Here is a 15,617-nt window from a genome sequence, read left to right on the forward strand (position 1 = left end):
TTGCAAAAATGAAAAATTCAAGTTTGACTAAATCAAAAGCTAGATGGGGTTTAGCTTTCATACTGTGAGTTCTTGCCTGGGCTTTAGTCTTATAACTCAAAGGCCTCAATCCTATCCTTAACTTCAAATTGGAGCAGCAAGGACACGATTACCTGGCACTGTCTTCTGGGACGGAGCAGAAATCGTGGCCAGACTTTCTAGTTAAAGGTCACCTGCAGGCTGCAGCTGCCTTTTTCAAATTCACACAATGTGCACATTTTGTTTGGAAAAAAACACAAAAGAGTTTCACAGACAAAGCAGGCTGAACAGAGCTGAGTTATATCTATTGGGCCTTCCTCTTTTTATTGCAAATTTTTCTGTGTTTTGTCCACCACTAGTAAAAAATACGGTCACTTACAATATGTCTAAATGGTTTTTGAATCTTTAGAGTCTATGTAAATATGTTATTCTAATCTTCACCATGCAAAAACTCAAACAATGTGACAGAAACCCACCAGGAAGCCACTCATGACCCTTTGAGCTGCCAGCAGACAAATGTGTTTAAGAAGTCATCCTTCCACTTTGTCCAAAGACATGTGTTCACTGAAACCTAGACAGAAAAAGGTGTTAGGAGATCAGACGGTTCACCTTTCACTAGACGGGTTGAGGTAGTGGCTCTGTGTTTTGTCTCAACGGCCTTGATGAAATGAGGGCTAAAATTAACCAAGGAGCACACATGCCTCCCCATGACCCTGTGGTGTGAGAGCCACCAAAGGGCTCTCACACAGGAATGTGCACTAAAGAGGGCAACGAAAGACAAAGAGCTTTGACTGGAAGGCTATACACGTGAATTTGCCCTGATTCGCCATCACCCTGATTATTTCCTCTATGAGAAGTTAATGAACATGTATTATCACCACTCCAGTGTGATTTGATTGTCTTATTTTTGTCTTAAAAAACAAAAAACAAAAACAAAAAACCCAATTAGGAATATGTAAAATTAGGTGAAATATTTTTGTTTAGTTTCGCATCTAGGTGCTTGTGTAATTTCTAACTTTCCTGAATATCTTCTGGAACATCCAAGTATAATTTTTTTTAAATGTATTTGCATAGTAATTTGATTTGTTGTTTAAGCTTTAAATGTCTAGATAATACCAGCTGGTATGCCAATGATACAAAAGTGGGTTAAGTTACAAATTAACAGACATGTGGGACAGGAGTGTAAAGTAAGGCACCATCTGCCTCCTCTAGTAAAGATGCCCTTTACTTGGTGTTTGTGGGTGGGATCAGACAAGCCTTTGAACTCAACCTTCATTTTGATCTCAGATACACACTTTAAAATTTTCATGACAGTATCTCCCGTGGCTGTAATTCTATCATTTCGAATTACCTGTTGTTGGGCAAAAAAAAAAAAAGCAACTGCCAAAATACTCTAAACGGCCGCTGTGAGAGTCTTTTCTGTCGTCCGTGTGACTCGAACCATATTTTGCAGCAAATCCTAACAACTGAGACGCTAGAACAAGCTAATCCAAATTCTTTGTCTAAATGGTGTAGATAAATCCTCTCTGTAATTCACCTGCAAGATTTAGTCGGCTTCTTTCAGTTGAGTGTCTCTGCAGAATTTATTAGAGAAACATAGAATTTCCTGGTGAAAATAATCAATTTCAGAGGTTTATTTTTTCTCTTGATATTCGGATTTACATAGTTCAAAAAAGGTGTTGGCACTGTGTGCATTTGTGACTTCTGTACATAACATATGCATGCATGACAGCTGTTGCTACCTCACATCCACCGTAAAAAGATAAGCCTGAAAAATGCACGTCTCTGTAACCCTTTGTACCTTCTCAACCTTGTGGAAAAGGACTAGATGGGAAACGGGGCCAATTGCCTGAGAGTTTTATCTGCTTGGAATTCCTTCAGCTCAGGGTTGCCTTCAGTTAAGACCTGAGAACCTCCATTCTTCTGATAAAAGCTGGACAAAACAGACACATGCTGTGCTTACGGACGGTTACTGGATCATACTTTAACCCTGTAAGACCCAACCCATAAAAAATAACCAGAAAATTCATTTTAAAATTATGGCAAGTATTGATCTTGTTGATGAGATAGAGGTATCAGAAATTCACGTATCAAATATGATACAAAGGGAATTATAGAGTTAATACACATGTTCCACTCACCTGGTAAGAAAATAAAAAGAACTCACCACTAATGCCAGTGAGGCAGGGTGTGACGTTTTTCTAAATTTAGGAGGAAAACCGTGTTCATGTCTGTGAAACCAGTCAGCTTTTTTGAGTTTACCATGTTAGGTATTGAAAAACATTGCATTTACTTCATTTACTCAAATGTTTGCTTTAACAGATCATACTTAGACATGTTTTTTCACCATTTCGAGACAGTTTACTTCTTGATAAATTTGGCAAACAAAACCATAAGACAAACAAGAGTAGGGAAAACAAATGAATCACATTTAAAGTCTTTTATTACTTGGTCTTTTCAGCCTTTTAGCTGCTTTTGTTAATCCTTATTTAAGGCAAAGAAAATCCTTTGAGTTCAAAGTATAGTTTGAACCCTATAACTAAAAACACCCACTGGAGTGCAGCACAAGCTTGACCCGTTTCAGTAACTGTTGGTTAACAGACCAGATTCAGAGCCTGTTACAACTCCTTAAAAAGAGTAAATTGTCTTTTGTTTTTAAATTGTCTTACAACAGTACTCCTATTCCCATTGTTGGTACATCAAAACATGCTTTGCTTACTAAAATAAATCCTTCCATAACAGTTTGGAGATTAAAAAAGAAAAAGTGATAAAAATAAAAAAAATTAAACATCCTGTGCAGTGAATAAATAAATAGATATAAATAAATAAATAAAAAATCTGAAGTTTATATAGTTTTGTATCTTTAAAAATCAAAAAAATAAATAAATCAAAGACAGTGAATATGTGCAAAAAATAATCCCTAAAAAAAGTCTTTAAGCTTTCATTAAAACTTTAAATTAAATTAGTGACTAGTGGCCAGTATCAATAAGAGGGATAATTTCAGGAGCAAAAAAAGTTTATATTTTAACACCTGACGAGTAGTTTGAGACAGACATGGTTGTGTAGGTGCCTGAAATGGAGTGGCCTAGTGTCGAGTCTGTGGCCCTTTGCTATGTGTTTTCCCCTGCTCTCTTTCCTGTCTGCAAATAAAAGTCAAAAGCCAAAAAATAATTTAAAAAAATCCAAATATCTATCCTTTAAAAACTCAAACTCAAATTGTAGCCCAAATGACGTATAAGGACACCTCTGACAATGTAGGAAACTCACTTTTTGAGATCATGTGTTTATCAGTCCAGTAGAAATGTTTATCTGCATCTCAAGCCATACTATCTTTTGCCACAAATGATATCTAGGCCCATACATACAGTGAAACTCACACAGGGCCATGACATAACTTGAAGTGAACCCATCTGCTCAGCGGTACAGCCTGCTTGAAGGGCAGAAACAATCAGTTACAATGAATAATATCTGTCCGCTGCTGTCAGCCCTCTTGTCAGGATACATAACACAGCTGAAAGTGATGAGAGCTGATATACTGTATGAATGTGTCAGGCTTGTATGAGAGGCAAAGGACCATGACTATGAACACATGAAAACACTGTTAGGACAGACTTTTTATAAAAAACAAGAGGGATCAGCAAACAAATTGTTTTATTTTTGTTAACATGACATCACAGCTCATGGCACTGGTCAAAACTAATGTTATATTCACACCTGCAGAGGTTTCTAAAGAGCAAAGGAGCAAAAACTTCTATTTGACATTCAGTAAAACAAAATAAGTTGCTAAGTGTTATTAGAGGAAAAGGGAGAAGTGGCTGAGGGATGGGGGTGAAAGTTCCAGTGTAAAGGGTGCTAGGCATGAACACATGGTGTCCTTGGCGACAAGTACAGACACAGCCGGCTTTGGCGTAGCACCACTCTCATTAGTGGCAGGTCCTGTCAACACTCTGTGGGGGTTTCAACAAAAGTTGGGGCTTGGATTACAGCGTTTGAACTGTGATGTCCATCTATGCTTCCAGCAGTTTAAAAAAAAATCTAAATTCCTCCCATTCAAAAGGGAAAAAAAGGAAAAGTCGGAACTGCAGCACAGTTTATATGTGAGGTTATTATAACAACCGCTTGGTCTCTGTGTCTTCCTCTGCTATCAGCCTAAAATACAGGAGCTGGCTGACACTTGGTGGAGGCTGCAGGGCAAAAGCCGTGTCAGTACCCACACCTGTAAACTTGCCTGTCTTTTCCTGTTATCGCTACAGGATAAGTGGGCATGTCATGACGCATCCTGGTGTCAAAAAACTCTGCCCTTATCAGGTTGTGTTCAAGAGGCAGAGGATGCTAAAGAAGAGACAGAGGAGTGAAAGGACAGTGATGGAGGGCATTTTAGAGGCCCCACACAAATGGTGCTGCTGACAAGCTCTTACACTTTTTATAGAGCGAATGAACGCTCTAGAAGTCGCCATAGTTACTCCCTCACGACCTGTATCTGCACATTTATTTGTACTTCCATCTGGTTGTGCAGATTTAAGTCCCCAGAGCAGCAGAGATAGCTTTGTTTGGGCAGTCATTCCAATGCAATGCATATAATGTATCTACCTATGTATGTGTGCTATACTTTACATTCAATAAGTAATGAACAAGTAGAGACTAGAACAAAGGGAGTGAAAAATCAAAATAAAACCAAACGAAGGGTTAAAAGAAAAAAACAACAATTCAGACTCACATGCTCTGACAGAAGCTGCAGTACACACACATATCTGCCAGTACTTGCCTAAATCCATTTAAAGTGTCTGCATCTGCAACTCCCTCCTTTATTTCACTTGCACATCAATCTCCACCATGCTACATGCTAAACATAATCACTATGATTCTGTGCCTCTTCTGTGTCATTTAATCAGAATCAATGCTAAAAATCTGTCCTGTCAGCTCAAGTTAAAATTAAAACAGCTTACTTAATTTTTATTGGAAAAATCTAAAGATGGTGTAAGGTGACTGGGCTGCAAACACTTCAGGTTTATGGTGGAGCTGTACACAAAGCCACACCGAGATATCTTTCAGGAGAAATTCTGACAAGGGAGACTAAGTACAATCGGTGGTTATATTGTGGTTGCAATAAAAAGAAGCAGGTGATGGAGGAGGGAAAAGAGAGGGATGCAGTGAATTTGATGGGGTAGCTTTTGTGTCTGGAGACAAACAAATAAAAATGGTAGTAATATCCAATAATGCACATTCAGAATCCCCAGGTAGTAACTAAGGAAAATATGGATGAGCTGGTCTTGAAACTTTAAGGAAGATCTTTGTGTTCAGTGGTTGATTCCTTAATGATCTGAAAAGGGGAAAAATTCAGTTAAAAATAACAAAAAGAACAAATCTCTCGTGGGTTTTTAGTATCAGTTGCACAAGGCATCAGGTGTACTGAGCCACAGTGAATCTGTGAAAATCTGCAGAAGAGTTCAACATTGCCCTCCAGAGGGAATGGGTTAGAGGTGCAATGTGCAGATCGTCCTGAAGCAGTGTGAAAGACTTATACAAGCACTAATTCACTCGGTTTACTAAGTGGCTGGTTGATTACAGTAGCAGAATATAGTTAGTTTGCCAAGTTCTGTCCTTATGACTCCTAGAACATATGCTGCAGACCACTGACATGCCATGGAAAATGAGAAATGTGTGCAGATTAAAAAGATAAATTAAAGTTAAATAAATAAATTGGTGGTGAGGAGAGTGAGGTATGCTATGTCTGTACGATCCAGTGTTGCTCTTTGTGTTCATCCACATACCTCCCCATCCCTGGTCTCCACAGTTCGAACCAGGATGCTTCTCTTCACATGGGCCTCAGGAGTTTTAGTGTCCAAGTTAGTTTCTAAGGGAAAAACACAGGGAGAGTGAAAGGATATTAACTCTGACCAAACCTGCTGAAACACTATCCTCTGTTCACATTTGGTTTAGAGTACAGGTACAGGATTAATCTCTTTTTAACCAATAAATACTGTCCAGTTTAACTGCTGGTATTCTACAGCAAAAACAATTTAATCAGTCAAGGGAAGAAAATACCGAGGTTCAAAATTTAAACTGACCTCTAAACTGCATGTTGGAAAAGCTTTGAACTGGAATCGTGATCCTGGAAGAAAAGAGACAAAAATAAATAAAAATCAGTATCACATACTATGATTTATAGTTAAATCTGACCAGACAAACTCTAACTCACCTGCTCTCCTCTCCCTCCAGGAGCTTCCTGTATGTGGCAATCTCAATATCCAGAGCCAGTTTGACATTGAGGAGATCCTGGTACTCCTGCAGGTGCCTTGCCATCTCCTCTTTCAGTGCCTGGATTTCCTCCTCCAGTCGGCTCACTGTATCCTGGTATCCCGCTGTTTCCATGGCACAGCGCTCCTCCATTTCCCGGAGCTGGCGTTCCAGTGACTCATTCTTAAATAGAATTATAGTTTTAACAGGCTATTTTATAGACAACAAAAAAGTGTGTGTTTGCCAAAAGTCCATCTGACTGCAGTGTAATTTGTGAACTCAAAATGTCTGTGTAATCTGCGGGATCTGGTGTACTTACTGTGCCACGAAGAGCCTCCAGGTCACAGGTGACCACTTGGATCTGACGACGATATTCATTGGCTTCCTGCTTGGCCTGGCGGAGGGTTTCTGCATTTCTATTGGCTGCATCTGTCAGGTCAGCAAACTGTGTACAAAGGTGAAACAGCTCGTTCGTATGTGGTGTGTGCATTAGCTTATTAGCTGTGAAACATTATCTTTATCTTTGTGCATTTTTTTTTAATTTTCACAGGAAATACAAAAAGAATTGTCACACATATACAATATGTGTTTTATGTCAGACAGCTAATTCTTCTCACCTTGGATCGATACCATTCCTCAGTCTCCTGCATATTCGAACTTGCCATGTTTTCATATTGGACCCTAATGTCTCTGAGAGCAGCAGTCAGGTCTGGTTTAGACACATCAAGATCAACATGGACCTGCTGGGCCATGATCTGCTCCTGTAACTCACGCAGTTCCTGCAAGGAGGAAGTCCAAATTTGATTGTGGTTAGTGGCAATTATTGGTGCCTTAATATTTCTCCTCCGTGACTTCTATTCCTTCAGTTGTATTCTTACCTCCTCATGAATTTTCTTCAAGAAGTTTATCTCGTCCTGCAGTGCATCAATCTTCCTCTCCAGCTGGACACGATTTAAAGATGCCTCATCCACATCCTATGCAAGAAATGAGCACACAGGGAGATGAAGTTGGATAGTCAGTCATACCGAACGTCTAAATTATTTAGTTGATGATTTCAGGGAACAGAATTACCTGTCTGAAGCCATTTAGATTATTTTCTGCATCCTGTCGGAGCCCGATTTCATCTTGCAGTCTAAGTCACACAAAGGAGAAAAATCCCCAAAATAAAAAAAAATTACTCAAATTTGTTTTTTGTAGGTTAATAGAACATCCAGTCTTTCCAGTTTTTGCTCTGCAAAATACTTTTATAGACAAAAAAAATCATAAACACGGCATTTATTTTGAGTTAACTTGTTGTGCATGAGTATGCCTTTTTGTCAACTCCTTCACAACTCAGCAAGAAGGAAACAAGCGTGGACGGATTTAAACTTTTTTTTTTACAGTTTCTCATTTATGTTTAACAGAGTATCATCTGCAAGGGCTAAAAACATATATTTAAGCACATCGATTAGATTTGCGATATCAGCTTTACCGCTGCTCCCCATGCTGCTGGGGATGTGCGGGGCTCAGCTGAAAGGGCAGCTTACGCATCATTACACATTCACTCGAATCTAGCAGCCAGAAGCCTTTCCCACGGGATGGAGCAGACACACACAGAGACATAAAAAGGACGCATCTACGCACAGCCTCGTGCACAGATAGGCACCACCCTACAATCCATCTGCCATGCACACAGTGACATGGAACTCTAAGCATCTGTATGGCTTCATGGAGCGATTGCTGAATAGAGGGCTTCAAGAAGAGCAGCATGAATCACAAAAGTGACCTCTGACCAGAATCATCACTATTCATGCTGCATTATTTTAGAGGACCAGCAGCTGCGTGGTAATCGGAGGATGTAGTGTGAGAGAGACCTTTCGAACCATTAGAGGCTTCAAGTCAGTCATTCACAAGATTAAATTATAGATTCATGCCACATATGCATCTAAATTTAAAAAAAAAAAGGTGCATATGCAATGGCAGTGAATCAGTATTTTGGAGTAACAGGGGACTAGTAAACATCTGCCCGGCTGGTCGTTCCCTTTGTGTTGGGCTACCATTGTGTTTCCCTCATTCCTTCGCACTCACTCAATGGGGACAAGGGGTTCAGTGAGGATCAAGTTTGTAAAGAGGGATCCAGGAGTAAAGCTGGGGCAGAGCACAGTGGGCTGCATTCCAGCGGGTCTGAAATCTGCATATAAATGAACTGGCAATTATAAAAGAAAACTAAGAAAAAAAACCTTTCCACTGGAAAGAGTTTGTCTTATTTTGTGCCAAAATACATAAAATCTACTCCAGCTGAATGTGTTTTCCAATCAAAGACCAGCTAACCAAAAGCATTTGTCTAGAAAACACACTTTGTGGGGGGTTTTTTCACAGTCCAAATATATTTTTCAGAGTGTGTTTCAGGTTCTACTATGCTTTAATCAAGAACATGGAAAGGTTTAACATAAACATGGCTCCAAAACATCTGCACACTAACTGAAATATGAAATATGAAATTGAAATTCAGTACATAACTCTAAAAAATCTATAATATTTGAGTAAAGGAAGCACATAGGGGGTTCATTCCTACTCCTCCATCTTTTAAAAAAATGGTTATTCATTTAAATTTTAGCTTGTAACCCTAAACATAACACAAAATGCCAATGATATCACAAAAATCAAGTCTTTGATTATTAGAGTGTGCATTCAAGTAAAAAGAAAGCAAAAGGAGTTTGCATTTCTTTCATTATTCTTATACATACATATGCAATCTCTACAAGAGATACAAATGGGTGGTACTACTGTGTGATCATACATCACATCTACATGATCCTCCACCCACAGAAGTCCTGCCCTGCTCCCTCTTACTTCTGCTTAAGTACAGCCAGATCTGCAGCCAGGTTATCCCTCTCGACCTCCAGTCGAGCCTTGTTGTTGGTGAGACCATCCACTTGTCGTCGTAGCTCCCTGAGCTCCTCCTGGTAGATGTCTCCCAGTCGGCTTGGCTCCTTCCCCTTCAGCTGGTTCAGCTCTGCCACCAGCACCTTATTCTGCTGCTCCAGCAGGCGCACCTTCTCTATGTAACTGGCAAAGCGATCATTCAGGCCCATCATCTCCATCTTCTCGTTAGTTCGTGTTTCCTTGTACTGGGCCTTCAACAGAGAGTCAGCTGAGAAGTCCAGCCGGTCAACGGGGCTCCCCAGCAGCAGGGCTGTGCTGCTTGAGCCCAGGGAGATCCGCGACACAGGACTGGAGTGGGTGACATTGCGAGGGGTGCCATGCCAGGAGAGGCGGCTAGAAGAAAGGCCACCAATTCTGACTCCAGAGCTGCTCGAGCTCTGGGGCCCAAAACGCTTTCTGTACGAGGACTGGACTCTCTGACTCTCCATGTTGGGGAATGGAGCTCGTTCTGGGCACAAACAGGGCTTTTATACAGCCAGGCAACCAACCCCCCCAAGACCAAAGCAGAGAGACCACAGGGTGGGGCAGAGAGAAGGGAGGGTGGCAGGCAGTGAATGGGACAAAAAGGGAGAGCGAAGGGGTGGTTTACATGACACTCAAAAAGCTGTGTGCCAGGGATTGTCTGTGCTCGTCCACTCAACTACAAATGTCTCTTGGCTTTCTCCCTCTCCCCCTTTCTCCTCCCTTCTCCCCAGCCTCTAACTCACTCTCTCTCTCTCACTCTTACTTTCACCCTTTTTTGTCTTCCTCTCTTTCTTTCTGTTTGAGCTGAATGAAAAGGAATTTGTGTGACAGGGTCTGGCCACCAATTCAAGCTGACCACACATGCGCTCTCACAAAAACAGAAACACAGTTTGATCAAACAAAAGGGTGCTGGGGAGAGATCTTCGCTCTCTAATCAGAAAATAACTTTAGATTGGCAGGTGGAGCAGGTACAGATACAAAGAAAGATTAGTATATTAAAAACATTGCTGAGTGTATTGGAAGTGTGCACAACAAAAGCCTGTGAAATCATTTGAGACTGGGGTCAAATGATTTCACAGGGTCAGTTGTGTGGAGAGAATCTAAGAGCTGTTGTCACTGCTCTTTCAATCACAGTTTAGGGCAGTAGTTATATAACAAAGGGCATAACATTATTCATGAACTCATCCTAAATAGGAATATTTATTATAAAATGTGCTTAATCAGTAACGAAAATTAAAGTATGATGAAAAAGTTCATATTACCCAGATTGGAGAAAATACATTTTCAACTAAGTATGTTAAATTCAGTTTAAATTAAATTTTATTTATACAGCACCAAATCACAACAGTTGCCTCACGGCGCTTTCTATTTTAAGGTAGACCCTACAATAATACATACAGAGAAAAACCCAACAATCATATGACCCCCTATGAGCAAGCACTTTGGTGACAGTGGGAAGAAAAAACTCCCTTTTAACAGGAAGAAACCTCCGACAGAACCAGGCTCAGGGAGGGGCGGGGCCATCTGCTACAACCGGTTGGGAAGAGAGAAGGAAAACAGGATGAAAGACATGCTGTGGAAGAGGGCCAGACATTAATAACAAGTACGATTCAATGCAGAGAGGTCTATTAACTAGTGCTGTCAGCGTTAATCCCGTTAAAATGACCTTAACGCCAAAACCGCATTAACGCGACAAATCTCCATTAGCAAGTTAGCGCAGCTCGCCCTGTGCGTGGGGCTGCACGGCAGTTAGCTTGTTAATGCATTAGCGCCATGCAGCCCCACGCACGGGGCGAGCCACGCTAACTTGCTAATGGAGATTTGTCGCGTTAATGCGGTTTTGGCGTTAAGGTCATTTTAACGAGATTAACGCTGACAGCACTACTATTAACACATAGTGAGTGAGAAAGGTGACTGAAGAAGAAATAATGCATCATGGGAATCCCCCAGCAGCCTACACCTATTGCAGCATAACTAAGGGAGGATTCAGGGTCACCTGATTCAGCCCTAACTACATGCTTTAGCAAAAAGGAAAGTTTTAAGCCTAATTTTAAAAGTAGAGATAGTGTCTGTTTCCCGAATCCAAACTGGAAGCTGGTGCCATAGAAGAGGGACCTGAAAACTGAAGGCTCTGCCTCCCATTCTACTATTACTCTAGGAACAACAAGCAAGCCTGCAGTGCTCCCCGGGCGCCCAATGGCTGCCCACTGCTTCACTGAGTGAATGGGTTAAATGCAGAGACGAATTTCCCCACGGGGATCAATAAAGTACTCAATAAAGTACTCTTTTACAGTGAAGTGCTCTAATAGTGTGATATGGTACTATAAGGTATCTTACCTTATAGTACCTTATGGTACTATAAAGATGAGATGGCACCTGATTATTTAAGACCCAGGCTTTTCATTATATATGCCATTAAATATTAATCTATAACACTTCATCTCAAAGCAGGAGCTTTTAATAGATAGATAGATAGATAGATAGATAGATAGATAGATAGATAGATAGATAGATAGATAGATAGATAGATAGATAGATAGATAGATAGATAGATAGATAGATAGATAGATAGATAGATAGATAGATAGATAGATAGATAGATAGATAGACAGACAGACAGACAGACAGACAGACAGACAGACAGACAGACAGACAGACAGACAGACAGACAGACATCTATTGCCTTTCAATAGAAAGAAGAAAAACACTTCCCAATGAAACGGTTAAGACTTGGAGATGTTCACTGTGTCTGGTTATTAGATGTCTTGCTGTTTCCAAAGACAGATGGATGGCAGAGATGAGTGGGGTCAGGTGGTGAGATGTGGGGAGGAAGGGAGTTGGTGAGTAAAGCCTTTTAATCTGAACTCTGAGGACTAACAGAGTCTGCATTGCAAAACCATTATCATCCATTACCTTGACAACCACAGAGCTGGCTACCTCAGACCACCTCAGCTGATCTTTTTGAAGAAGATGTGATTTATGGAAATGCGATTTTGACCAAGTGCCCATTTCCTTCTGCAATAATATATCCCTCATGTCAAGAACAGAGTATTTTGGCATGACAATAATATTATTAAAAACAGAGCTGAAAAAGACACAAAAGTACTAAAGGTTTAGGGAAATACTGCTGAAAAAACTATGAGTAATATTGGTTTTATGTTGCTGACAAGATACAGTAAATAACTCTAAGTAATTTTAATGAGAAAAGCTACGGTAACTGTGTAGCAAGTTTCTTTCTTTTCTCTATCTCCTCTTTCTGTGTTCATGTCTTTCTCCTCAGGTGTTCCCTTCTCACTATCTTTAATTTATATTTTATATATTTCATATAAGTCTTTTGTATCCATGTTTGGTCATGCAAGTTTTTGTTCTTCACCTTTGTTTGATTTTGCCACCTGTGCTTTATCCCTAATGAGCCTTCTGGGTTTATAGAAACCTCACTCTTCCTTCTGTTCTTTGTTCTGGTGTCATTTGTGTAATCCTCAGTGTGTGTCCTGCTCTTGTGTCCTCATGTTTCCTGGCATTTCCTACTTCTTTGGACTTTTTGTATCACATTTGGAACCTTGATCAACCTCTATAAAGGCTTGCCTTTTGTTTAGTTCTACATTTGGGCTCTGCACCCCCCCCCCCCCCCCCCAAAAAAAAAACCAAACAGTTGCAACATGGTAAAAAAAAAAAAAAGTACCAGTATTTGGTTAAATTCCAGAAAAAATATCAATTCTGTTTTTGTTTGGTGTTGGAAAGATCAGACTGGCAGTAGCACATTAACTTGCTGAAGGTAGTAAAAACCACAGCAGCAGTGGTTCATAAAGGATTTCTTTGTTACTAGGCCATAAAATCACAGGGACTGTAGACCAATCATAGTGCCTTTATTCAGTGGGAGACAGTGAATAAAGGCCCTAGGACTTTACTATTTGGCCTCTGAGTGTTGTTGCTAGTAAAGAAGAAAAACAACAACGCACTGTCTTGAATTCTAATTGGTATCTCTTAATGCAGGTTAAACAAGATGGCACACTGTAAGTCTGGCAGAGATTTGTTGATTAAAAAGGCTCCATCTCTAAGGATTAATAGCATGCTTGCATCATTAAGGTGACAGTAATTGTTTCGCCCCTCTGAATTTTTCCGGCAGTCACCACCGTTGCCCCAGTTCTGGTCACTGAGGTAATATGACCTGATGATTAAACATCCACGCAGAAAGAGAGTAAAAGTGGTGCTGCGGACCTCTCCTTCTCTTTGCTCCCTGCTGCAAGAGTTTTATGAAGGGCCAAGTCAAACAGCTGATTCATAGATCCAGCACAAGAAGACCATCTCATCTGCAGGACTTACAAAAAGAAGGGGTGTGGGGCAGAATCTTAAAACTGAAATGATCTCAGGCCAAGGTAAAACTGCAGCCAGCTAGGTTTGACTGCTCTGGCATTTTGCGTCCAGAAACCCCAGTGTGAACCTCTCAGCTACCATTCTTCAACCTGGCTGATGTCTGAATGTACATGGCCACATACCAAACTGAATCCTGACCAACAAGCTGGAAATACAACTATCTCAGCCCCACCTTCATCACTACATCAAGGACAGACAGGGTTTAAATTAAGGGATAGGCCTTAATCAAAGCTAGGTGCTTTGGGTTTAAAAAAAAAAGTGTTACACCCACAAAATGATGTCCTGCAACAAATTAAACAAGATGAATTTAACCTTTCTGCATTAATCCTTGTGAACATGAGACTTGCATCCCCCAACGACTATGCAGGTGGGGAGAGTGCTTGATTGTGTCCCTCACACCCCTGCTGCACTTGTTTGGTCAGGACAAATTATACTTTTTAGTGACTTTGCATAATTCCCTGCATAGTTGAGCCAACTCAGACACTGATATTGTTAGGAATATTAAAAAACAACAACATAATTTAATGCAGATTTTATTTATGCCTAAAACTAGGCGTATTTCTTGTCTGTAAACTGATCCTCATGGTGCAGTATAGTTTTCATTTTACTCCTTGTCCTTCTTGAGAGAAATTATTGTACATGAGATTACTATGAACCTACCATATCTTTACATTTACCTGGTGTGCAGGGCTCTTGGCTGATTAACTGAGACTTGTGGAGGGAAAATAAGTAGATTTAATTTTCTGCCATTATACAAAAATGGTTCTTTCCTTTATATAAAAACATCCTGTTATAAGTTAAATATTAAAAACATATAAAATTCTTAAACCTACTTCCAATTTTCCCTACTAGTCACATATAATACAGGGGCACTGAGCTCCTTTAATTTATATGCTTAATTAAATCCCATCTAAGGAGTGTGTGGAGTGTGTGGAGCGTGCCTGTCTGTCTGAATCTCCTACTTGCTTCATTCAGCTTCAACGGTGGGAAGGTTTTCATACTTTGATTATTTCCATAACACTCCCCCCCCCCCCCCCCAAAAAAGAGGACTAATTGGGGAAAATAAATGAAAACACCTGTTCTTGTGCAATAAACAAAGGATCTGAGCACTCTCCCACTGCTGGTACTGACTGTAGGCTGGTGCCGATGGAGACTTGACAGTTAAAAACAACACAGCTGAATGCTTGGGTTCTACTGAAGCTGCAAGGCCTTATGGGAAAAGGGTTTTAATGAAAATCAGGGGGGCTTAACTGGGACAGACTGAACAGCAATATGACTCAGCACCACTAGGTCCAAACAGAGCGTAGCCACAAAGAAGACGTCAGAGAGACGGGGTTTAGAGCCCAAGCTCCAGTCTGCCTGTCAGCAGGAATGCTGGGGGCCCAAATACACACAGATAGCTCTGCTTACCCTACACATCACATAATGAGGATGGCACTCAGATAACAACCCAAGCTTCACTTGATTATACTCAGGTCAGAAAATCATTAACATGTCAGAATTTACAGCCTCATTAAAGACAAGAAAGAGAGGGCACGCTAGAGTTTTTGTTGGATAAGCGTTAACATCATCAGCTCACAGTAATAATCCTAACCTTCAGATATTTAGAGGCCTCGTTCTCCATGTTTAACAAGTTGCAAATACTAGTTACTAAGTTATCTAGCAGACAGAGATGTCATTAGTTTAGCAAAGTATTTTGATAGGATGAGAATACTACAGGATGTGCTTTGACAAACAGTTTTGAACCAATTAAAACCAATGATAATGGTTTCCTTATGGATAATCTATGCAGCACATTTGTGGTAAAATGATTAGTTGAAACAAAAGAAAAGAAAGCTGTCATTTACCCTAAAATCTCACTCTACACTATAATCCCATTCTCAAAAAAAAGTGAAAAGACAATAAAAACAAAGCCTCTCAAAAGTAAGGGAATGTCTATATGACACCAGTTCACGAAAAAAAAAAGACCCTTTGTTCGATACAGTCTGTTTATCCATCTCACAGGCGGACACGGCCTGTAGAAATCTCTTCTTCCTGTGTCTGCCTCCTGCTTTCCCTCATGAGAGGAATGAAAGAGCCAAACGAGAGGAAGAAACAGA

General features: G+C 40.3%; 1 protein-coding gene across 1 annotated transcript; it reads right to left on the reverse strand.

Moving 5' to 3' along the window:
• Positions 1-4,809: 4,809 nt before the first annotated feature.
• Positions 4,810-9,627, reverse strand: gfap (glial fibrillary acidic protein). The gene is made up of 9 exons (XM_082529256.1): positions 9,088-9,627; positions 7,327-7,387; positions 7,134-7,229; positions 6,873-7,034; positions 6,575-6,700; positions 6,218-6,438; positions 6,087-6,130; positions 5,790-5,872; positions 4,810-5,338 (listed from the first exon to the last, which is right to left on the reverse strand). Exons 1-9 carry the CDS (start codon positions 9,606-9,608, stop codon positions 5,297-5,299), a joined length of 1,356 nt encoding a protein of 451 aa, XP_082385382.1. The 5' UTR covers positions 9,609-9,627; the 3' UTR covers positions 4,810-5,296.
• Positions 9,628-15,617: the final 5,990 nt, after the last annotated feature.

The sequence above is a fragment of the Aulonocara stuartgranti genome (genome assembly GCF_965226115.1).
Source record: "Aulonocara stuartgranti genome assembly, chromosome: 4".
Taxonomy (NCBI): Eukaryota; Metazoa; Chordata; class Actinopteri; order Cichliformes; family Cichlidae; genus Aulonocara; species Aulonocara stuartgranti.